Raw genomic sequence first — 25,225 nt, 5'->3', positions numbered from 1 at the left:
TAACAGAAAAACAGAAATTTCAGAGTTTTAAACGTTGCTAGAAAAAAAAACAGACATTTTGAGTTTGGTCTCCTGTTTATTCAACATGATTAAACGGGAGTTGAAATGACAAAGTGTGAACAAATTCTGCAAAAAATGCTTTAGTTAATATAAAGCATTTTGTCAACATTTTCAATGTGTGGATGCTAAATTGTTTCTTTGTAACTTTCTTCTCAGGCGTGTGTCTGCAGACGGTGGAGAGCGAAGGTTACCCGTCGCCTGTGGTCATCCTGCCGTACATGAAGCACGGCGATCTGCACAGCTATCTGCTGTACTCCAGGCTGGGCGACTGCCCTGTGGTACGCCTGAAAACAAACAACCCAAAAGCACCAAGTCAGCAACAAACCAGCACTCGCAGTTTCACACACTTTATGGTTTCTAAGTTCACATGAATGTCAGCAAAACTGGATCCAGAGTTCAGCACAGTTGTAAAGTTTTTCTTAAATAAGCCTCCAACTACTCCCACCCTGGCAGCAGAAGCACTCTGAAACACTAAGTGTTTTTGGCGCCAGCTGTGAGCGATATGCATTAAATCCCCAGAAGAGCGGAGAAACTCTAATCAAAGCAAGACCTATAAAGAATGTTGAAACGGTTACGAAGTGGGCCAACTTTTAAAAACAAGCACACAATGGTTCCCTGAGGACCATCCAGTCAGTCTGCTGGAAAATTAGTTGTAATTGTAAAAACATGGATGCTGGCGCCCTCTGCTGTGAGTAACGAGTAAATGAACTCTCCTCTCTGTTCTGTCCTGCAGTACCTGCCGTCTCAGATGCTGGTTAAGTTCATGGCCGACATCGCCCGAGGGATGGAGTACCTCAGCAGCAAGAACTTCATCCACAGAGACCTGGCTGCGCGCAACTGCATGTAGGAAAAAACACTTCTTCCACTTTTCTCTCTCTCAGTTCCCCGCAGGCCGTCTCCTTCGCTTTTTCTCTTTCTTTTCTTACGCAGAGGGTAAGAAAAGAGAAAAGAGGACGTTTTGCTTCATCCGCTAGACGAAGCAAAACCGAAGAAACTTGAACTTTAATGGGGATTTATTATCAGAAATTCATATTTTTTGTACTTCCGTTTTGGTTTGTACTGCTTCTAAAAACATCCTGAGCGTTTTTAAGAAAAAGCTGCCAATAAGTTAATGTTTTTGATATTTGCACTACAAAAACACCAAAACTTACCAAGTATTTTTTTTGTCTGATTTTTAGTGTAAATATCTCAGAACACTTAAAAACTAACTTAATGGTAACTTTTCAGCAAGAAATAGGAGCTTGTTTTAAGTAAATAACTCCTGAATATTTATGAAGAAGTTCTGGTTCGACTGATAGAATGTTCCACTGTTCTGTTACCTAGCAACCCCAACCAAGCCTAGCTCGTTACCTAGCAACCCAGTTCTAGTTCCACTGGCAGATTATTTCACTTATAACCTGGGGAAATGTCTTGATATGAGTGAAATGATTTGCCATTGGAACCAGAACCTTTTCATAAATGTTAAGGAATTATTGACTTAAAACAAGAAAAGGTACTTGTAAGTCAGTTAGCCCCCACACCAGTAGAGGGCGCCCAAGAACATCAGGCTAACATTTTTTAAATAATACAAACTGAACATGCAAAAACAATTTCTATATTGTTTTTGAAGTTGTGACACAAATAATGGTTAATATCTTCCTGTTGATGGTTGCATTTATATTACAAATATGCGCAGAACTTCAGTATTTTTCTTATTCAATGGAAACATTTTTTCCATTAAATAAGAAACGCAATTAAAATCACACGTGAATAAGTGAGTTTACACAATAACTCACTAAAAAATAACGTGTAGTGCCGTCATACTCCTGCCACCTCCTGTTGTCTTTTTCGTAGTTTCCGCCAGTAGAAACATCCGGCTGTTGATTATGTGACTCGATGCCAAAAATGTGTTTCCATTGCAGCTTTGCAAAATGCACAAATTTTGATACGGATGAAAAAAACACCTCTTCCTAGCACTAAAACTTTTTATCGACAAATGTGAGTTTTTTTCAAAATTGCTGTGTTTTCACAAAGAATTTTTTTTCCCATAATTCCCATTTGTGTGATTCCGTGGTTAATGGAAACGGCTACATTTGAGGAAAAATAAAGTATCAAAACTTTTTTAAAATCTCAATTTAGTGTTTATCAGCTGATGTTGCATTCAAATAGTTAAAATAATTTGGCAGACTGAAATACGACTCTGCATTTCAAAATCCAAATATTTTTTTTAGCTTGCTACTCCTGTCAGGTGCCATAGTAACACTGGCCGGATGCAAGCTAATTACAAATGATGCTAATGATAGTAGATACGTTACACACTTGGATTAGCTTAGGAATGATAAAGCATTGACATGTTAATTGGGGAAGCCCCCCCAAAAAATCTGCTTAGGGCCCCAGAAGGGTTTGGACCGGCCCTGGGCTCTACTGATGCTTTTCAAAGATGTACGGTTCTAAACATTGACAACTGAGCAGACTAAAAGAATGAGTTAGAGCAACAAAAAGGTAATGGACATGTTTTGTGTGTGCTAACCTGTTCATATGTGAGGATAAACATAACATGTGATCTTTAATAAACAAACATTTCCGTTTCTGCCTCAGGCTGAATGAGAACATGAACGTTTGCGTGGCCGACTTCGGCCTCTCCAAGAAGATCTACAACGGCGACTACTACAGACAGGGCCGCATCTCCAAGATGCCCGTCAAATGGATCGCCATTGAAAGCTTAGCAGACCGCGTCTACACAACGAAGAGTGACGTGGTGAGTACCTGGACTCACCTGGACTCACCTGGACTCACCTGGACTCACCTGCAGTCTGTCTGTGCTGCTCACACCATGAAAACAAAACACATTGGAACAGTTTCACTTTGGCAAAGATCAGGCAAAACATCTGGATTCATTTACCTTTTAATGACACTAACAGGAAAAAAATCTCTGTAGGAAACGCTGAAAGAGAAGGGGTTATGTGGAGTAAATATGAGGAGTCAATATCTTTCTTACAGTAAGCAGCAGTCAGATTGGACGAAGAGAGATTTGTCATGATAACGAATTTTAACTTAATTTTAATATTTACGTCATGTATGATATTTTCTCTTGCTGTGTTTTTTTCTTGTCGTTTTAATTGTTTTATGCTGTTAAAAGCCCATCTGGGGATGTGGACTGCTAATTAGCTCAGGCTATAAATGTTAGTGTTCTGTTTTTGTTTGTACTGTGTCCCCAAGCAAAGAAGGAAAGTAGGAAAGAAAGGATTTATTTTAACAACACATTTATATTTCATATGACATCAGAATTTCACACTCTAAGAAACATTCACACAAAGTTAAAAACTAACTACCCAGCAACCACAGAACATTTTTAAAACACCACAGAAAGAAAAACTCAGTCAAAAAAACAACAAAAATTAAGTTTTTACTTTGTTTTTAGCCTCCAAAGTAAAAATAGTACCAACTTTTTCCGCCTGCTACATTATCTTATTTCTTCTACTAATATAAATGGAGAATTTTGCTTTTTCTTTCAAAGAAATTTAACAATTTCCACTGATTAGCTTCTTTTTTATTTATATATCCTGCACCAAATATAAAATCAGCTTTAGACCAATGAACTCCAAAAAAAAGACTTTGAAATGATCTTTATTTCTTTCAATACAACCAACAAACAAAACCATTTTAACAGTTTTGGATGTACAGTGAATAACATCCTTACTACAAAAATAATGACTTTATTTGCTGGATTTCAGGGTTTTTATTAGCCCACAAATTCTTTGGATTTGACCATTTTGACCCATGTGAGAAAAAGTTTGGACAGAAAAACAGCTGAATTAATCTGAAGTAGGAAAATGTGCCAGATTATTGATATTTTAGTTGAATTCAGTGATGTTTCTTCTCTGACTTTAACCAGTCAGCAGGAATCTGGTGCGATGTTTTTAAGGCCAAACCTCTGGGACAGACGTCAGCTGCTGCAGCTGGTAAAGTCATTTCATGCAAACTTCAGGACCTCAGAAGGATAACATGCCGATCTGTGAATTATGGGTATTTTTCTGTTAACATACAAATAATGATCTCCATAACCCGCCCACATCCACGGCTGTAACTCTTCTGTGAAGTTCATGTCCGCCTGGTGAGGGAGGGAGGCGGCGCTTCCTGACCTTTCCCCTGTGGGTTTTTCTCCTTTTTTTTTGACCTTCCCCTCTGTCCTGTTTTCTGTCCTAGTGGTCGTTCGGAGTCACCATGTGGGAAATCGCCACGCGAGGACAAACGCCTTACCCCGGGGTGGAAAACAGTGAGATTTACGACTACTTGAGACAAGGGAACCGACTCAAACAGCCTCCAGACTGTCTGGACTCCATGTGAGTACGCTGGAAACAATTCATCGGAATAATTGATTACTGATCTAATTTAGTAACCAAATAATCATTACACTGCAAAAATATTCAATCTCAACAAGAATATTTGGTCTAGTTTATAGTAAAAACATCTTTATTACACTTGAAATGAGGCAAAACTAACTTACAACCAAATTTTCAGCAATATAAATTAAACAATTCCTTAGTATTGATTAAAATATTTTGGTTGCATTGGCAGGTTATTTCACTCCTAACGAGACGTTTTCTCATGTTATAATTTAAATAATTATAAAAAGTGATAAAATAATAATAATAAAAGTAAATCAAAATTCAATAAAATAACTAAAATAATACGATCTTCAATAACTGAAGAATCTAAATTAATGAGTTACAACAACATTTAATTTCCTCATTGGGATTAAGGAAGTAATTTGAATTTGAGTAATCTGCCAGTGGAACCAGAACCTGGTTGCTAGGTTACGGGCTGGGCTTGGCTGGGGTTGCTAGGTAACGGCGCAGTGGAATAATCTACCAGTGGAACTAGAACTTTTTAATAAATATTCAGGAGTTATTTATTTAAAACAAGACTGTATATCTTGCTAAAAGGTTCCATGTAAGTTAGTTTTGTCTTATTTGAAGTGTAAAAAGACAAAATTAGACTAAAAATACTTGCTAATATTTTATGTTTTTGCAGTGCACTTCACTCCACATTTATTATTTAAGAGAATAAATGGACTGAACTTCCTGAAGTGTATATTTCTGAGCCAAAGTGACGGAGGATTCTAGAGTTGTGCTGCTCAGAAGCTCTTTACTTTCGTTGAGATTTTTTTCTTTTTCAAAACTTCATTCCTGCTTTTCTGAGGGGAAAAATTGTTCATTTTGTTTTGAGAATAACTATTCTCAAAATGGTTATGTGTTTTTTGGCAATATTTATTCGAACTTTGCTTATTTTGTTTTGCTGTGTAACCATAGCAACAGGGCGGTTTACAACAGGGAGCAGCTGATTGACATAGGAAAAGCTGAAAATGATTTAGTTTTTTACTTTTTAATTCTAATGGTTTCTGTCCGACCTGCAGCTACTCTCTGATGTTCTCCTGCTGGCTGCTGAGCCCGAAGGACCGGCCGTCCTTCGAGACGCTGCGCTGCGAGCTGGAGAAAGCCCTGGAGGACCTGCCGGACCCCCAGGACCCGGACGAGATCCTCTACGTCAACATGGACGAGTCGTCCTCGGAGCTGGGCGCCGTGGGCGGCCGCGACCCCGCCGAGGCCTCGCCGCTGTGCCTGAAGGGACTGGAGTCGGTGACCACCGCGGAGGTCCACCAGCCCAACCGATACGTCCTCTGTCCGCGCCGCGAGGCCGCCCGGGCCCTCTCCGACTCGCTGGAGAGCCTGGACATGCCGGTGTCGTCGTCCACGGCGACGCTGCCGCTGCAGCCGTCCTGCCACGCCACGCCGGACCGCACCCCGGCCCCCACCCCGACGTTTGAGCTGCTGGAGGACATAGAGGCAAACAGGAGGATGCCCTGGCAGTAACTGAGCCAAAACACAAACTCACCACAGCATGCTCATGGCTCGAAGGTTTCCTCAAGCTGATGGGAGGATTTCCAAACTCACGGTTTTATGCTGCAGATCCGATATTTGTAGCACAATCTGGAGCTGCGTTTCCATTACAAATATGCGCAAAACATTTTTGATCCTCTTCTAATGTAAAAAAAAACAAAAAAAACTGAATTTTGCTACCACAGCATTTCCTTTAAAGGCTCCAGCACCATGTAAATCCAACCTTCAGTGTTACATCATGTTAAATTGTTGGTCCCTCATCAAAAACAAACCTGGAGCTTTGCTTTGATTCCTTCATGCATGTTTGAGAAATCCTTTTGTCTCCATGGCAACCATTTAGCTGAGAAAAACGCTTGGGTGGACCTAGCCCCGCCTACAAGGCGCAGCTCCTCGCCCACTCAGCTCCTTCAGACTAGCCAGTAGTAATCAGCAAACAGCTAATTGGTCTCAGAGCAACGCTGGTAAAAACGTTAAAGGGTTAATAGAGGAGCCATGTTGTGATGACTTCCTGAAGGCGGAGCTTCAGGAAGAGCAGCAGCTTCTTAAAGTGACAAAGACAAAAAAAATTTCAAGAAATTTTACTTAAAAGTAAAATGTAAATGCTACATTGTAAAAATAAGCCACTCTGTGCCTGGAAAACACATATTACTGCCTCACCAATGCAAACAGTTTCTTAATTCATGATTCCAATTTGCTGAATTTGAAGGTGAATGGAAACGCAGCTATGAATTTTCTCCTCCTTTGCAACAAAGCGCCACACTCTCATCCGCCGCCATGCTGGACCAAACCTCTATGCAACCAGCTGACACTGCCAGACCGAACTGACCGCACTCAGCTGGACGACTCGTTTTCATTCGGTTTATCTTTAGACTGTCAGGTATTTTAATGATATATCTGTTTAAAATACTCATTCTTTACACTGATATGTGTACAATCCCAGATCCGTCAAACGGCGCCTGCAGAGAGCAGAAACATCGACTTAAAAACGCTTCGCATCACCTGGACTTTTCTACGCTTTTCATCTTGTTACAACCACAAACTTGAAACATGATTGGAGATTTATTTAACAAACCAACAGCAGAGTAGAGGAGTTCAAACCAGAGTCAATGTTTAGAACTGATCATTACTCCAACAGGTAATCTGGTGGTGCTTATAGCTAAATATTTAGCTAGTTATACTTACATTTGAGCCTAAATATTTAGCTTTGAACTATTTTTGCTTAGTAACTAGATATTTAGTTTAAGCCTAAATATTTTGCTTGCTAGGTTAATATTTAGCTTCAAACTATATATTTAGCTATTTACACTATATGTAGCCAGACTGACTATTTAGTTAGCAAACTAAATCTTTAGCTTCAAACAGAACTTTTCTTAGCTTGAGGTTAAATGTTTAGCTTCAAACTCTATATTCAGTTTGAAGGTAAATATTTAGCCTCTGAGCTAAATACTTAGCTTGAGGTTACATATTTATATTTATCTCCAAAATAAATATTTATCTACTTCAAGAAATATTTTTGAAATCGTGACCGTTATAAATAAATAACATGGTGAAAATATGATCTTTTTAAAAAAAAAAACTGTTTCCAGTTTTTTTCTCTTAAACAAGTAAAATGACCCAAATTATTGCTGTCAGTTTTTGACTCTTTAACGTTACAAACGGCAGAATCACATCAAATCCCCGGTGGAGGTTTTGTGGTTTGTGGTTGTGACAAAACGCTGAAAAGGTGAGAGTCTGAATCTGAAGCCAGTCCTGAAACTCCAGAGGTTTTACTGTCGGTTCTGGGCCGAGCCATGAGCACATGGTCCTGATCTCCGGTTTGTTCCCAAAACTCAGGAACCGGAGAGTGAAAACAGAGCTGGCCCGGTCCAGTCCGCAACAAATACTGTCCTGCACCTTTCCTCCAACACACCGGAGTCACGACCTGCATGACCCCTGATGGGGGACATTTATGGGGTCAAAGTAGACAGAAAAAATAGACAAGAACTTTGAGATTTATGACTTTTAAAAGTTCTCTAGGAAAAACCTTTGACATTCCAGAATTTGAAATATCAAAATTTAGCTAGAAAAAGCTCTGAAATTTTCTATAAAGAAATTGGCCGATTTTTGTCTGATTTTCAAAAGTCAAACATTTTCTAAAGAGAAACTTTGAGATTACTGAGTTTTAAAAGTCAAAATATTGCTAGAAAATTTGAATAATCTCAGGCATTTTCTAGAAAATAAAAACTTACAAATTTCTGAGTTTGAAAAGTCAAAGTCTTGCTAGAAAAAAAATTAAAATAGATTAATTTCAGATTTTTGTTCTAGAAAAAAATCTGGAAACTTTCGATTTTCAAAACTCAGAAAGTTGCTAAAAGAAACTCAGAAATTTTTAAACTCAGAAAATACCCAAACATCAAAAATTTGCACATTTTCAAACTCAGAGTTTTCTAGAAAATTAATCTCAAAATTTGAGGGTTTTTTTCTATCAAACTAAATTTCTACATATTTTTTTTCTTTTTTAGAAAAATCTGAACATTTCAGTTGTTTTTGTCTCGGTGGATGAGCAGCAATCAGGTACAGATCAAATGATGAAAAGTTTCAGTGTTATCATTCAGATGTTTGTTTTTATTCTGATGCTGATTTTTGTATTTCTTCAACTTTTGCACTAATGACTTCCAGTTTAGACATTTTTCCTCTTAAACTTAAGAAAAAAATCACGATTTGAATGAGAACAAATCCCGGGAAAAAGCGCAAAAACTGTCATCTGGCTGCTCTTCTTCTGTGGTTTCTCAAACTGTTGCACTTAGGACGAGGAGGACATCCGGCGCTGCAGCATGTATGCACTTATATTTTTATGTATGTATATAAACAGTATATGTTTATCTCTAGTCCTGCATTAAGTCTTCAGATTAGATTTTGCTGCTTTGTGAGCATCAAAGGTACTTTTAAAACCGTGTACAGTTACAGAATGTTATGAAAAACTACTTCATTTCCTTTTTTTGGTTTGTTTTTGTAATACATTGGTACTGTTTAATCAGTGGGACTTTCAGAAAAGAAAAAAAAAGGTGCTGAAACTGAGATTCACTTCCTGTTTCCTGTGTACATGGAGCTTTTTTTTTCTTCTTCCTCATTATCCTCATCAGCCTTTCACAACCTTCCCAAGTGCCTTCAGAGAGCCAGTATTTTGCATTTTGTTGAATGTTTCTGCTGGTGTTTTTACATTTCTAAGGATTTTCGTACAATAACTACTTTGATTTCGTCACTGCCAATGTTTTGGGTTTTTTTTTTACAATGTTTTTGCATAAGAAATGAATAAATTCAAAAGCACATTCTCTTCCCGAGCTTTATCAACTGATGCAAAACTGAAACTTGCACAAAAGGAAGCAGTGATGAGCATAGAATCAGAAGTGGACGTAGGAGATCTGAACGTCTCCGTCTATCTCCAGTTTGTCGATTTCGCTGAAGTTGGTTCGGTGGAAGAAGTCAAACAGATGCTGCCCGTTCACAAACGCCTTAAACCTCTGGTTGCCGCAGCGAATCGACATCTGGAGACAGAAAACCCGTCAGGAAAACGCATCAGAATGTGGAACTGGACCCGATCAGGAAGTGGAACTCACGTCAAAGTACTGCCCCTCCGTGAAGGGCGACCCGCTGAGCTCTCGCTCCTCGTTGCCCCACTTCCCTCCAGTCCGGCTGTTTCGCACCACAACGCCCTCCTTCACTCTGGGGTTCATGTGGAAGGCGACGTCCTGGGTTCTGCTCACCACCAGGTTGAAGCCCATCCTGGAACACCGAGGTTCTGTCAGTACTCGGTTATCAGAAGGATTTCTGCAGCCGGGCGGCAGAACAAACCTTTTGGCCCCGTAGGGCACCGATCCCCGGATGATGATGGTCCTCTTAGGGTACATCCCTCCTGGGATCAGGGCGGCGTACGGCACAGGCTGAGAAGGGAAGCAAGTTTTACTAAATTACACAGGTTGGGCCAGGTCAGGGCCGGCCCAAGACACATGCTTTGGGTCTCCAGACCACCAGAGGGCCCCCAAGAGCACCACACCCAGATGACAAATAAATATATATAATTTGTTTGGTTTTAAATAACATTAAAAAATAGAAATTAAATGTTATTAATTGTGGAAAAAGTAATTTCAATACTATTTATTTACAGTTGTTGCGCAGATAATAGCTTCATTTCTTAACCCCAATTCCAGCCATAATTCTAATCCTAATTCCTTCCCAGATTCTATTCTTGTATAACAGATCCTTTAGCTCGCTTTTCAAACCACTGAAGAAATCAATAATCTATAATGGTTCGTCCATCACAATGATGGTGACCAGGTGAGACGTCACCAAACCCTCCAGATGGACAGAAACCGTAAAGCTGCTGGAGAAGTATTGGCTTTTTTCTGCTTCACCTCCAGGTGAGGCTTTTATTTTGAAGGTAAGTTTAAAAAAAAAAACACCTGTGTGAGTTGAAGACAGTTAAATGGAGGAGGAATTATCATATTCTAAATAATATGATATATATTATCATTAAACTTAAACTCTGTGCTGCTGCTAACAATGAGAAATTGTGTCGTTTGATAAACATTTTAAATAAATGTTGAAAACATGATTTTGGAAAATGAAACCTCGTTTTTCCTCTTATGACAGACAAAATAATCCAAATTATTGTTTATTTTCCTCTGTGTAACTTTACAAACAGCAAGAGAAGAGATCCTCCAGGTGTTTGTCGGTTCAGCTAAATGATTTAATCAACTTTTATGTCTCCACTGCGTGTTTACAGCTTTGTGATTCTGAAAACATGAACTAGAAACGTCAAGAACAAACTGCAGCTCCGTTACGAATCCACAAGGGGGCGGTAAATAAAGGACAAATCAAACATTACAATTGAGACGACGCAGGAAAACACAGGAACGTTAAAAACTAAGCAAAACAAATACTATTTATAATTCATTAATTACGTATTTATAAAAAAGAGAGAGAGATCAAAGTGTTTGGTAGAAACACTTACTGGGTTGTAGACCGGCTGCCCTCCCATTCCCTGTGAACAGATTTATAAAAATGAGTATGAAATAATAATGATGCCAATATTACTGAGCTTTTCTCTCACCGGCAGGTGGGATCCTGGAAAACCTCCCTGTTTGGAAAAAATATAATAATTATGACCCAAACCTTCTATTGATGGTAATAAACTGTCATGTTGTGATTTTTTTCTTCATTGTATTCCTTTATTTAATCAGATAAACCCCGTTGAGATCTAGATCTCATTTTCAAAAGGGACCTGAGCAAAAAAAAAATGTTTTACCCCCATGTTGCTTCCTGGGTATCCACCCTGCAAATGTTTACATGTTTCAAGTGATTATTATAGGAGAAAATGTTAAACGGAGCCATTAATAATGTTTTCATCTGATTTATGTGACATGTACTCACTCCCATGTCGTCAGGACATCCACCCTGGAAATCAATCAGAGAAACGAATTTCAATGATTCTTATATGTAGGAAATTATTATAAATAGTAATAATAAAGAGCTACACACCCCCATGTGGCCTCCTGGATATCCTCCCTGCTTAAAAAAATAAAAATATTAAATAAAGTTTTCCATACAATGTTAATTTTAACTGAACCTTCTATACTGGAAAAACACAAAAATCTTACCAAGTATTTTTGCTCTAGTTTCTAATATCTTAGTTCACTAAAAAATAAAACACAACTAACTTCTAAATAACTTTTCAGAAACATACAAGAGTCTGTGTTTGGTGAATAATTCCTTTCACTCATAAGACATTTTCCCCTTATTATAAGTGAAATAATCTGCCAGTGGAACTAGAACTATTGTTGCTAGGTAACAGGCTGGGCTTGGCTGAGGTTGCTAGGTAACGGTGCAGTGGAACTTTCTACCAGTGGAACTAGAACTTTTTCATCAATCTTAAAGAATAATTTAGTTAAAACAAGCTGCTGTATCTTGCTGAAAAGTCACTTGTAAGTTTTCTTATTTTGTCTTATTTGAAGTGTACCAAGATGTTTGCGAGATTTTGTGTTTTTACAGTGTATATACTCACTCCCATTCCTCCACCCATGCAATCAGGATATTTGTTGATTTAACAGAGAAAAATCTCCTGCTTCATCCAACGACTCTGCGTCCAGCAGACCATTAAAACACTGAGTATTTCATAGTCATGCTAGCTGAGCGCACAGGGACGAAGTCATGTGTAGCACCGGTATCACACGGCTAACTGTGCTACTGGACCAGTTCTAGGCTCTAAGGAGTGGGGAAGCAAGAATAACAACACCAGAGACCGCTGCTTTAAATGCAAAAAGCCGGCAATTTACTGAATGCAAAACACACATGAAACACAATACACAAAACCCCCCTAAAAAAAGAAGAAAAAGAAAAATGTATCACTTCTTTTTACTCACTAGTTCACCTAGCTTATTTCAGTAAAACTAATCTAATTTAGTTAGGCCAGTCTCTTTTTCCTAGGTTATTTTAGTCAAACTAATTTAAGTTAGTTAGACCGGTCTCCTTTTCTTAGGTTGCACCTATTTTAGGATTCCTATTTTTTCTCTGAGTTAACTCGCTTTTTTTTTCTTTCACAGGTAAGGAAATACCTTCAAACAAATCAAAGTGGACCACAATTATTCAATTCACATTCAGAGACATAACATATGAAAAGCCAAGTATGCCACTTTAAACTCGAGTTCAAGTCCAAATGTGAATTCAGGTTCTCAGTTCAATGAAAAGCTTCAGTTTTGATTCAGTCCAGAAAAATAATGATAATTTCACCAGTTCTTAAATCAGTTCTTAATCCTGTTCAGTTCGGTTTGAACCAGTTCCTGAAGTTCCTACCGCTCCGGCAGCGAATTATCATACGCAGGAGAGTCCCTCCCTGATATGATGGAGAAGATGAATTGAAGGTCTAGGTCTGGCTCGCCATCTTGAATCCCGTCTGTGAATGTGGACGTCGCACACGGCAGACCAATCTTCGCTCCGACTGAGCTTCCAACCGAACAAAAAAACCTGACCTGTGTAACAGGCCACAAACACGACAAAACTCTTTTTAAATCCTTAAATTATACAAATAAATTCTTCTTCATAAACTCAACATATTAACTGGATAACCGTTTATACATTAACCTGATCACAGTTTATAACGGAGTATTTCTTTCAAACAGCTACGTCTTAAGCGTTAGCTTTCTGCCAAAAGGAAAAGTACAATACGGTGAATATGTAAGAAAATAAACACAAAACTCACCAAAACCGATGTAACTCAGTTCTCATAAAATCCCAGTCAGTTTCCGACCAGGTAAATTATGTCTTCTTAACTATAATATTAACTTTTTTTTTTCCGTTAATCAATCAACTGCTCTTTTCCTCCGATTCCTCCTCTGCTCTCTCCCTCTGGTTTGTGCACCGCAGCGTCACCCAGGCGTCGCGTCTGTGACGCTGGTTCCTTAAAGGGGCAGCGACGTTATTCTCTGTTCAGACTTTTAATCCGCTATTTATTCTTATTTATGTCAGATTTTAACATGGGCAAGTATTTATTCCTATTTATTCAGATTTTAACTGAGCAGCTATTTATTCCTTTTTATTCAGATTTTAACTGAGCAGCTATTTATTCCTATTTGTCAGATTTTAACGTGGGTTACATCCTCCCCTCTTTACCTAATGCACGTCCCTGTGCATTTTGAACTTCATACTGTCATAACTCCAGGGATTCTTAGAGAGCTAGGTTCTTCAAGAGAGTCTGTAAATACATCACTCAAGGTTTGAAATAAAGACTGAACTATTGTAATCAACGGGTTTCCTAGTTCAGGATAAGTCAGTCTTTTAGTCGCTTTTCTGTCTCTGATAGGTCTCCCCGAACAGTCACTTTCATTTTGGTTGTCTGTTTGACCCAGATCACTTGTGTTTTCTTTGCTCTCCTGAGCAGGTTGAGTAGAAGGATGGATATTATCCGGATCTTTCTCAGGTAGGTTCCCAATTTCCTCTTCAGCAATTGAGTCTCTCTCTTCAGGATCAGGTGAGTCTCTCTCTTCAGGATCAGGTGAGTCTCTCTCTTCAGGATCAGGTGAGTCTCTCTCTTCAGTTTCTACTGGAGAATTATCAGGGGAAGCTTCAGCTACGTCTGAAAGATTTTGCTCAACAGTAGCCAAGTCAGGTTCTGGTTCGATCCTTCCAGGTAAGTATTCCATAGGTCCGGAGGTCAGGTTGAAACCTATTGTGTCCACTTTTAGGTTTCTTTGATAGTGATATTCCTCAGAATCAGATTGGGATTCATCCTCATCAGCTTCATCTGATGTGTTATCTTTAGAATATTGTCGAGTTCTTGGTCGCCTTACTGCCTTTGGCGGGTTAATTTCGCTTTCGACCGGGGTCACAGTAAGGAAACCGCATGGCAGCAGGAGGTCACGATGAAGAGTTCTTTGTGGACCATCTCTTGTCTCAGGTTTCACAACATACACTGGGACGTCTCCGGACTGTCTCAGGATAACATACACGTCGGACTCCCACCTGTCAGCTAACTTGTGCTTGCCTCTGAGACGGACATTTCGGACCAGGACTCTGTCGCCTGCTATCAAGGTGGAGTCAACGACATGCTTGTCAAACCTTGCTTTGTTGCGATCGGCTGTCTTTTTAGCATTCTCAGTTGCTACTCTGTAACTGTCTTCAAGTTGAGATTTCAGGTTGCGGACATATTGCGAGTGAGAGCCTGGCTGATGATTGACTGGTAGGCCAAAGGCTAGGTCAACTGGCAATCTCGGCTGACGCCCAAACATTAACTCGTAAGGGGTAAAGCCGGTTGTCTCGTTCTTAGTACAATTATAAGCATGTACTAATGGCTTGACATATTCTCGCCAGTGACTCTTCTTCTGGTTTTCAAGGGTTCCCAACATGTTGAGCAGGGTCCTGTTGAAGCGTTCTACAGGATTCCCTCTCGGATGGTAGGGTGTGGTTCTTATCTTTTTGGTGCCAATGAGCTCACACAGTTCTTTTATTGTTCGGGAATCAAAGTCGGGACCTTGGTCACTGTGGAGTCTTTCAGGATTGCCATAATGGACGAAAAAGTGGTCCCACAAAGTCTTGGCCACTGTCCTGGCTTTCTGATTCGGGGTGGGGACTGCCACTGCATATTTCGTAAAATGGTCGGTGATGACCAGAATGTCTTTTGTGTTACTTGAGTCCGGCTCCACACTGAGAAAATCCATGCACACGAGTTCGAGTGGTCTCGTGGCCACGATGTTGATGAGTGGTGCAGCTTTCTCGGGCATGGTCTTACGTCGTATGCAACGGTTGCAGGTTCTGACTTTATTTTCCACCTCAGTTGACATTTTGGGCCAATAGAACCGCTTCCTGACAAGATCTAGCGTGCGCTCTGTGCCCATATGGCCCATGTTGTCGTGGAGGCTCTCGAGGACTACGAATCTCAGGGCTTCTGGGAGTACAAGCTGGTAGTGAGTCTGAGCACCCTCTTGTCGCCTGCGATACAAAACACCATTTGAAACCTCCAGTTTGTTCCACTCCCTCAATAAGAGACCAAGCTCAGGAAGTTCTTTCCTCAAGGATGGAGGGGGTTTCTCTCCGGACTCCACTTGCCTGAGTACTTCACCAATGCAGGGATCAGCATTTTGTTTGTCTCTTAGTTCAGCTGGTGATAACGGGGGGATGACAGGTAAGCCACCAAGCTGATCCTCCTCTTCAAAGCTTTGAGGGAGAGCCTTTGGATGGTGGGCAAGTGACACAACCAAGGTGGTGCTGGGTGATGTTTCCCCAGGGTGATTGTTGATTACTTCATGGACCAAGTGCTTCTCACAGATGGCTTTGATGGTGCTTTCATTCAAATGTGCATAATCAGCCTCTGACAAGTGTCTTTTTGTGAATTGTTGTATCCTCTCCAACTCTTTTTGTGACGATGTGTCATCAGGTGCTTTGCCATGAGGACGTCTGGACAGCCCGTCTGCGTCCTGATTCTGCTTACCAGCTCTATACTGTAGCTGGAAATCGAACGTCGACAGAGCGGCCAACCATCTGTAGCTCGTGGCGTCGAGCTTAGCTGAGGTAAGAATGTACGTTAATGGATTGCTATCTGTGACAGCAAGGAATGTGGCTCCGTACAGGTAATCCTGGAATTTCTCTGTTACTGCCCACTTAAGGGCAAGAAATTCTAATTTGTGAGCAGGATACCTGGACTCACACTTTGACAGACCTCGGCTTGCATAAGCAATGACGCGCTTCTGTCCCTGTCGCTCCTGGTAGAGAGCGGCACCGAGGCCCGAAGTGCTTGCATCTGTATGTAAAATGTAAGAGAGCTTGGGGTCAGCAAATCCGAGGATGGGTGCGGTTGTCAGTTTTTCAATTATGGTGTCGAACGCTGTTTGGCAAGCGAGCGTCCATCTGTCACCAAAGCCGTCCTTTGGATTGAAATACTTCTCAGGGTTCACTGTGGTTTTTGCGTGCTTCCTTAGCGGTGGATAGCCAGCAGTGAGCTCGTTGAGTGGCTTCACAATCTTTGAGTAGTCTTTAATGAACCGTCGGTAGTAACCACAGAAACCCAGGAAGGTTCTTAGCTCCTTCAAGTTGTTTGGTTTTGGCCAGGTTTTTAATGCCGCTACTTTGTCAGGGTCGGTCTCAATGCCCTTTTCAGACACAATGTGGCCGAGGTATCTTACAGAAGTTCGGTAGAACTTGCATTTCTTTGGTGACAGTTTCAAACCAAACTCTTTCAATCGGTTGAGCACGCACATCAACCTTTCCTCGTGCTCCTCCAATGTAGAGGAGAAGATGATGAGGTCGTCCAGAAAAACTAGGGCTTGCTTCAAGTTCAACCCTCCCATACAACGCTCCATAAGCCTCTGGAACGTGCTAGGGGCGTTGGTTATTCCCTGAGGCATCCTGTTGAATTCAAAGAATCCTAGAGGGCAGACGAATGCGGTTTTGTGTTTGTCTGCTTCCTCCATCTCTATTTGATAGAAGCCTGATTTGAGATCGAGAACCGAGAACCACCTGGACCCGGTCAACGCTGAGAAGGATTCTTCCAGATTAGGTAAGGCATATGAATCCTTTACCGTTTGTGCGTTTAATTTTCTATAATCTATGCAGAGTCTGACATCGCCATCTTTTTTCCTGACAACTACGATTGGCGAGGAGAAAGGCGATTCTGATTCACGGATGACTTCTGCATCGAGGAGTTGCTGGAGATGGGTACGCACAGCCTCTATGTCCTGCGGATGTATAGGTCTTGGCCTATGTTTGAATGGTGTCTCGTCACTGAGAGTTATATGGTGTTTGATTCTGTCAGTGCGGCCAAAGTCAAGCTCATGCCTTGCAAACACCTCTGGCATGGAGCTCAATTTCTCTGTTATCCTCTCTTTCCACTCGTTGGGTACAGGAGAATCAGTAAGGTCAAAGTCGAGATTTGGTTTTTGGTCAGGTTTTGTAGGAGAGTCTGAGCCAGGGGTCTTGACAGGTTGAACACTCTCAACAACATGTATCTCTGCTATCACAGCCCTTGGGGACATGGTGATGTCATGCTGTGACTCGTTTTTGAGCGTGACTGGGATGCAGCGTGATGGCTTTGGTGGTAGACTCACCAGACTATCTGCCACCAGGATGCCGCCAGGCAGGGACGATGACTTTGGTGACTCTACCATCACCCACTTTCCAACGTCAGATGTCCTGCAGCTCACTGATCCTTGAAGGACTTTGGTCTGTCCAGCTGAAATGGTCTCGAGGTCTCTACCATGAAGTCTCACCTTCCCCAGGTTGGAATCAACAGACAGTTTTTTCCGGATTTCAAGGGTCTTTAAGACGACTTTGTAGCCATAAGGAAGAGACTCAAAGTTTTGAGGTGCAATCTCTGCATACTTCTCATAGAGAACATCCAAGGTATTTGTGCCTATAAGCACTGATGACAACGTGGAGCGCATGTCAGGTACAACCAAGACCAGTGTAGGTACCTCGATGTCGACTCCAAGCAAGCTCTTTGGGAATCTGATGGTGGCCTCAACATAGCCAAGGTAAGGGACGCTTTGACCGTTGGCTCCTTCCACTTCTAGCAGGTCGTTCAAAGAATTGAGAGGCAAGTGAGACAGGTTCTCTAGATAGAAGGAGTTGGGAATTGTTGATACTTGGGAGCCTGAATCCAACAAGCAGCTACAGTCTTTGTCAGCTATGGTCACTTGTGCGGTGCACTTGGCTCCAATCAGACCTTTTGGCAAAGTTACTGACTGTCTTTGTGTGTGAGAGTACACATGGGCTCTGTGCAACTTCTTTTTGGGACATTTTGCCTGTGTTCCAGTCCCTGTTTGTCCCACAACCGGAACTGGGTCTAGTTTAAAGGATCAGGCTTTGAAGTGCCATGTTGTCTGTCCCATGCTAACTGCTTTTCTTTTAGCTGCTTCCTCTTCTCAGCCACCAGAGATGGGTTTGGCTCGCTTTCACACTGAGGCTTAATATGCCCATCCTCTCCACATCTAAAGCAATACCAGGGCCTTGGTCTATTGCTTGTGCTGATGCTTGCATCTCGGCTGTGGGGCTGCAACCTTTGAGATGTGTGAGTGATAGCTGGGGAATGTGTGCCAGCTGTCTGGGGAGCTAGTGGTCTGGCAGCAGATTTAGCTTTTCTATTGTCTTTCTGCGTGATGCGTGTGAGCTGGGACTGTAGGTCAGCTATTTGTTTCTTTAAGTCTTGGATTTCAGACCTGTGATCAGGAGCTGGCTGAGATGAGCCGCAGTCCTCTTCACTCTGCACATAAATGCCTTGATAATGAGAAGACACTCTTGGTTTTGAAACGTTGAAGTGCTGTTTCATGCGTGAAGCTTTGGAAGAACGTTTGTCTTCTGCTGTACGGAGTAACAGGAGAAGTTCAGCAAAGGTAGGTGGATTCTGCTTCTTTTGTTCTAGCTGGAGTTCAGCTATCAAGATGTTATCCCAACAGCCTCTGACAAACTGCCTGAGAAGATGCCGATCAAGGTCGCTTGCAGTTACACCTCCCCTTCTGAGGGTGGTGCTCAGCATGACCTGTAGCCGTTGTAGGTAAGCTGAGGGTTTCTCACCATTATCCTGCATTGTGTTGAGATACTTGGCAAAGAGGTCATCTCCATCCTCGACTGTGCCAAAAGCAGAGTCCAAGATCTCTAAATACGCACTAAGGGGAGAATCAGGTGTCAGGTGCTTCACGATGTCAATAGCAGGTGATAAGAGACTTTCAAGAAGCTTTCGCGACTTGTAAAGATCAGACTGTGTCATATCTTTAAGGAGAAGTTCCACACTGGAGCGCCATGTCTCATAATCTACTTCACTGTTGGGACGTGGGACACACCCAGAGAAGGGTCTGAGTCTCAAGGAAGTGTGCTCCTGCAGAGCAGAGTCTTCATTTCTCACTATGTGCTCAACAATTACTTTTTGTATATCAGATGGATTGACGTCAGAGAGTTTCAGAGCGGGTTGTGCCTTTTCTTTAGATGGTGTCGATGGTGGGGACCAATGATGTTGAACGTGCTGCTGCGGGGCCATACTGGGCAGGAGGCCTACATGTGCAGCATATTCAGGGGCATCTTCATCTTGGGACTCTGAGTGATCTAGATCAACAGTCTCACTAATGAGGGAGAGCTCTTCTCTGAGGACAGCTGCAAAGTCTTTACCAGTCTGTTTTGCAATGTCCTTTAACTCGGAAAGGTAAGTCTGTGTAGCTGTTTTGCTAACTACAGGTGTGTAAACATTAGCTAAGGCTCTGATGTAGTAGGTGACATCAGTCCTAGTCTTACTGTTAAGCCTGTATGGCAATGAAGGTAAGAGAGATTGCATAGCTACACTATACGTATACTCTACAATAATCTGCTTGGCTGACTCTGGTTCAGTGAGGTCTACTGGAATTACCCTTTGAATGGAACCATATTGTTTCAGGAAGTCGCTTAGGGTTAGGGTTAGGGATTTTGTGTTTTTACAGTGTATATACTCACTCCCATTCCTCCACCCATGCAATCAGGATATTTGTTGATTTAACAGAGAAAAATCTCCTGCTTCATCCAACGACTCTGCGTCCAGCAGACCATTAAAACACTGAGTATTTCATAGTCATGCTAGCTGAGCGCACAGGGACGAAGTCATGCATTACGAAAGTTGGTGTTGATTATAACTTCTTGACTTGCCTAATTTAAAAAATAAAACTTTCTGCCACAATTATTCCATTTATTCTAGATGTTTTATTTGTTTTGTTTTCACATATTTAATCATATTTCTTAAATTAATCTGTCAAAGAAAGCCAGAAATAATTATGGTTTTGTTGTTAGCTATGTATTTTACATGGATAGATTGATTGTAAATACAAACCCCCACGCTGCATCCTGGATATCCTCCCTGTGAAGAAGCCATGATTAGTTTAATCCATTACATGAGACCAAATGGAGGAAACTAATGATGTGGCTGTTTTACTCACTCCGGTTCCTCCAGGAAGCGAGCTGCTGCCGCCTGCACCCTGAGGCAGACACACATTCAGGAAACCTTCTGCTACATTTATTTACTGAAATAAAAATGGCCGACTGGCGTGGCTCACCCCAATGATGTTAATGGTTTGGATGGTAACGTCTCCGGAGACCTGGATGGCCCGGATCCGCTCCACAGGGAGGCGGTGAGGGAACAGGAAGAAGTCCTTCCCATTGACTTTAGTCTGGAGCAGAAAGAAGAGCATGATCAATCAATCAATCAATCAATCAATGAGAACATCGATACATTCATTCTCTGTCACCTTAATCCAAATTAGCTGCTACTGGTCACACCCCTCAATTCAACGTTTACACACAGATGTGAAAATGGCTGCAAACAGATGTGAAATTATAAAGCCGTGCATCTTTGAAAAGCAGAAGTGGAGCCTCCAGCACAACAAACAAGGATATATCTGGTGCATAAGGCGGTAAAACCGGCTAACCAAACATGCTGGAGGTTAGCTTGGGTTGCTAGGTGATGGGCAGAACTCTGCTGGGGTTGCTAGGTAACGGGTTGGGTTTGGCTTGAGTGATTGTTGTGACGTTACATTCCAGAGGTTTTTGAAACGACTCCATTTCCAAATAAAACATTATTGCCAAAAACTGACGAGGTGGTTTGTTTCCCAAACTGTTTTTAGAAGCGGTAGAGACCCAATGGAAGCATAAAAACATTCAAAATGTGCATTTTTATTCATCGGTCGCCTTTAAAACCACATCCTTGTTGTTTACCTGGAATCCCTTGGCAGTGATCATGATGACCAACTCGAAGGGCTTGCCCTTGGAGAAAGGCATCTTGTGGATCTTCTCCTCCGACATCCAGGATCCACCTTTACGGCTGTTGAAAACCACTTTGTCCCAGCCGTCGAATCGAGGGTTGAAGTGCAGGGCCACATCGCTGGAGTCCGACTCTCCGCACAGAAGGTTGATCCGAAACCTGGGGGCGACGGAACCGAGTTAACAGCAACGTTCCCCCAACTTATTCTCACTTTACAACCGGGACTTAAACCAAGACAAAGAGCTGCGTGAGAGGTGTGCCGAGTGTTCAGAAGCATTTCAGAATCATAAAGACCGAGCAATTCCACAACGACGTGAATTAAGAAGGAAGAACATTTGTGCCAAAAACCTCAGGAATTTTGAGAGATGTCTCAGACGTTTTCTAAAAAAAAGGACATTTCTGAGTCCAAAAGGGAGAAAAAACCCAGAACTTTCCACGCTTTTTTCAAGAATATTTTTGAGATTATTCTAAAAAATTGTCATTTTTTCTAGCAGATGTTTGATTTTTTTTTAACTCAGATTTTTCCATTTTTGTTTCTAGAAATTTTCTATGATTAATCTAAAATTGTTGTATTTTTTTGTTGCAAATGTACAATTTTTGCCATCAGCAAATTTCCAAATGTTTTAGTCTAAGAAATGTCTGAGATTAAAATAAAAATTTCTGAGTTTTTTGTGGAAATTTACTCCTTTTATTTTCTTTCTTGGCGTTACTACGCCATAAATACTTGCCACGCTTTTTATTTCTTATAAAAACAATCATATGTAGCCATAAATTATTTTGCGTTTGTCTATCAAATAATTTCCAGTAAAATACATTTAAACCTTCGGCTGTGTTGTGAAATAAAGGGATGATGTGGAAGAACTGAAAATACTTTTACAGGATGAAATAGTTTTAAACTGCAGAATGTAAACAGGTGGATCCGGGAACAGAAGATGTGGCAAAATAAATAAACATTTTTCTCTGTGTGTTTTAGCTGATAACAGCTTTAAATACACGCCTAGAGTCAAAGATGACTGTATCTTAAGAAATGAAGATAAAAACCGAGCGGACTCCACCCACAGAGGGCGAGAGAGGTTACACAATATTTAGAGTTTCTCTGGAGATAATAAAAATGTTTTAATGGATAGAAAAGCTTCAGATTCAGTAAAAATGTTTTAAAAACTCACCTGGTGATGTTTTCAGGAACCGATCCCTGGATGTAGATGGACACTCCGTCCCGTACGCCGCCATGAATGGGGCTGAGGTAAGGAATGCTCTGCAGTGGCACAAAAATAATTCAGATTTCATTAGAACAAAAGGTGAACAGAAAATGGATGGATTAGAATAATCTGCAACTTTTAGAGCTGGGAGGTGATTATTGAAGAAAAACACCATCATGAATAAAAAAGAAAAGTCTAGAATGCAACTTCTGAGGTTAAAAACGAAATGAAAATCAGTTTGAGAGCGTTAAAGTTTTACCATCCAACTAACTTTCACAATTTCTCAAAGTGGAACAATACCTTTAAAAACAAAAACAATCGGAATAAGTTTGACTTTACTGTGGATTTTCTTAAATGAATTTACTAAAATCCTTGCTGTGAGGATTCAGTAAAGCAGGTTTAAACTCAAATGAAAGGAAATTGATTAAAATGGTGCAGATTAAAGCCATGAAGATAATTAATTTAAATAAACTATCAACTTTGCTAAGAAGAATGGTAAAAGAAAAAAATTCAACTCAAACTCATTTTAATGGTCATAAAAACTATTTAAAATTTAAGACTTTTGATTTAATATTAACGGAGCCATTTTATGAGTACAATTAAAAATACGAGAAAAAAGTCAAAATTATACGAGAATAATGATTTTATTCTGGTAATTTCATTTTTACATATTTATTTCTTCCTTTACACGCCGTCATTCTTTAGTAATTAAGTTACTTCTGCTTCAGCTTTAATTGTTAAATTAATCTGGAACTTTGAGGCTCAAAATAAAAAAATAAAAGTATTTTTTTTGGGCCGTTTTCGTACATTTGCATTGGTCCAGTCAAAGTCCAGCAGCAGATACTCACAGGGTTGTAGACGGGCTGGTAGCCCAGAGGAGCGATGGAAGTCATGGCGACGAGCAGAAAGCAGAAAAATCTGAACTTTACTTTATATGAGCGATGAAGGAGGGAGGAGAAACCAGACAAACAAACTGCTGAGTTACTGTTGACTTTAGCTGGAAAAGAGTTAATAAAACATGGAGGGCGTGTTCTTAACCATCCAGTTCACCTTTTTACATCTCAAACCAAAACTCTAAGTATTTACTACACTTATATTTAAAACAAAGGATCTCTTTGCTCCTCAGTTGTTGCATTAATTAAAAGTGACTCTGAGTGTTTTCAGGAAACAGAAACTCTAGTAATCCTTACCTCCAGCTCAGGTAACTTTGGGTCTGTTTCCTCTTTTGTGCTGCATTGAGGTGGGAGGTTAATCAGCTTAATGCCTGTAAACTCAGCGCGAAGGTTTGTGTCCAAATACAAACGTTTCAGGGAACAAAAGCGGGCAAGTTAATGGAAAACCTGCACCTTCTTTTCCAGAAAATCCTTCATATTTACTAAAGATAAAAGTCCAGTCAGGGCTGCGCAGTTGGTAGCACTGTTGCCTTGCAGCAAGAAGGTCCTGGGTCCTCATTAAATTCATCTTTAGTTGTAGAAATCCTCCTCGTACCTGATTCAGCACCTGATACTTTATCCTTCCTCTGTTATCCAGTTTTTTACTTTCAAGTCATTAGTGGTGTCCATGTCACCCCGACGTGAGTGTTTCCACCACCACATCGTGTTAGTACCGTATTTTCCGCACTATAAGGCGCACCACATTATAAGGCTCACCTTCAATGAATGGCCTATTTTAAAACTTTTTTCATCTATAAGGCGCACCGCATTATAAGGCGCATAGAATAGCCGCTACAGTAGAGGCTGGGGTTACGTTATGCATCCATTAGACAGAACTGCGATAAAGGGAATGTCAACAAAATGGTCAGATATTTCAGTCAAACTTTATTAATAATTACAAACCAGCGTTCTGAAAACTCCGTTCATTCCCAAAATGAATAAAAAGCTGTTTTATTATTTTCCTGAGGTAAAGTCAGTGACGTGGTATTTTGGTGACACAGTTTATCTTTTAACAACAGCAAGGTGTAACATATAGTGGAGGGGAACTTTTCCTCGATTCAATAAACACGTAAAAAACAGCCTGATGCTGTTACAGTAAATCAAATCACAATATATATCCACTTCCACTCTAACCATTGATTGGTTCATGTTAAATTCTCTGGCTGCTGCTCTGTTCCCCCGTTCTACTGACTGATCGCTTTGAGTTTAAACTCTGCGTCGTAAGCGTGTCTCTTAATAGGAGCCATTTTGGGGTCTTTACACAAAACCCAGCCTGCACCGCGCGCTTCTTCTTCTACGGGGGAAAATGAAGTCGGCGGCTGCTTACCGTAGTTGGGAGACCTGTTGTGGCTCAATATTGGTCCATATATAAGGCGCAGCGGATTATAAGGCGCACCGTCGGCTTTTGAGAAAATTGAAGGTTTTTAGGTGCAACTTATAGTGCGGAAAATACGGTATTTATTTTTTAAGGCTAAAGGAGCTGTATGCTAAATGGATGCAACCTAACAGTACAACAGTTGAACAAATCAATGAAATAATTATTCTTGAACATTATCTAAAAATGTTATCACTAGAACTTCAGGTGTGGATAAAAGAACATAATCATAGATAGGATAAGGAGGCTGCTGAACTGGCTGGTGTGTCTGTGGCTGCGAGGAGGAGGAACTCTTGAGCTTTTCAAAGCTGGAAGCAAGATGGCCGCAGGAGAAACCAGCCCCCCAGTTTAGCTGTGGGTAAGTTACCTGTAAAAGAGAAACTTGGCTCAAAATTTCAGGGGAAAAAGCCCATTTGTTATGTGCACAGGAGGGTCAAATCAAACCAACCTGCCCTAAAAATGCTCCTAAGTTGCCCCAGATGTGTTTTCTGCCCAAGAAAGAGACTCAATTAGTGGAGATTCTGTGGAGCTCAGCGGTCAGA

General features: G+C 40.9%; 2 protein-coding genes across 2 annotated transcripts in view; one reads left to right on the top strand and one right to left on the bottom strand.

Moving 5' to 3' along the window:
• axl (AXL receptor tyrosine kinase) overlaps positions 1-6,268 on the top strand; it is a 46,439-nt gene extending 40,171 nt beyond the window's left edge. The window contains exons 16-20 of the mRNA XM_023352023.1: positions 217-338; positions 794-903; positions 2,638-2,797; positions 4,246-4,382; positions 5,456-6,268. Of these exons, the coding sequence (XP_023207791.1) occupies positions 217-338; positions 794-903; positions 2,638-2,797; positions 4,246-4,382; positions 5,456-5,912 (986 nt within the window). The 3' untranslated portion in view covers positions 5,913-6,268. The remainder of the gene's footprint in view (positions 1-216; positions 339-793; positions 904-2,637; positions 2,798-4,245; positions 4,383-5,455) is intronic.
• A 2,164-nt stretch (positions 6,269-8,432) lies between these two features.
• Positions 8,433-23,281, bottom strand: LOC102233183 (galectin-4-like). The gene is made up of 14 exons (XM_023351585.1): positions 23,225-23,281; positions 22,344-22,432; positions 21,132-21,336; positions 20,474-20,587; positions 20,357-20,395; positions 20,251-20,277; positions 11,457-11,486; positions 11,349-11,372; positions 11,224-11,250; positions 11,029-11,055; positions 10,930-10,959; positions 9,771-9,859; positions 9,536-9,701; positions 8,433-9,463 (listed from the first exon to the last, which is right to left on the bottom strand). Exons 1-14 carry the CDS (start codon positions 23,267-23,269, stop codon positions 9,320-9,322), a joined length of 1,056 nt encoding a protein of 351 aa, XP_023207353.1. The 5' UTR covers positions 23,270-23,281; the 3' UTR covers positions 8,433-9,319.
• Positions 23,282-25,225: the final 1,944 nt, after the last annotated feature.

This window comes from Xiphophorus maculatus, chromosome 18 (assembly GCF_002775205.1).
Source record: "Xiphophorus maculatus strain JP 163 A chromosome 18, X_maculatus-5.0-male, whole genome shotgun sequence".
In the NCBI taxonomy this organism is placed as follows: Eukaryota; Metazoa; Chordata; class Actinopteri; order Cyprinodontiformes; family Poeciliidae; genus Xiphophorus; species Xiphophorus maculatus.
Note: the sequence above shows the minus strand (reverse complement) of the source record. Positions and strands in the feature narration are given on the sequence as shown.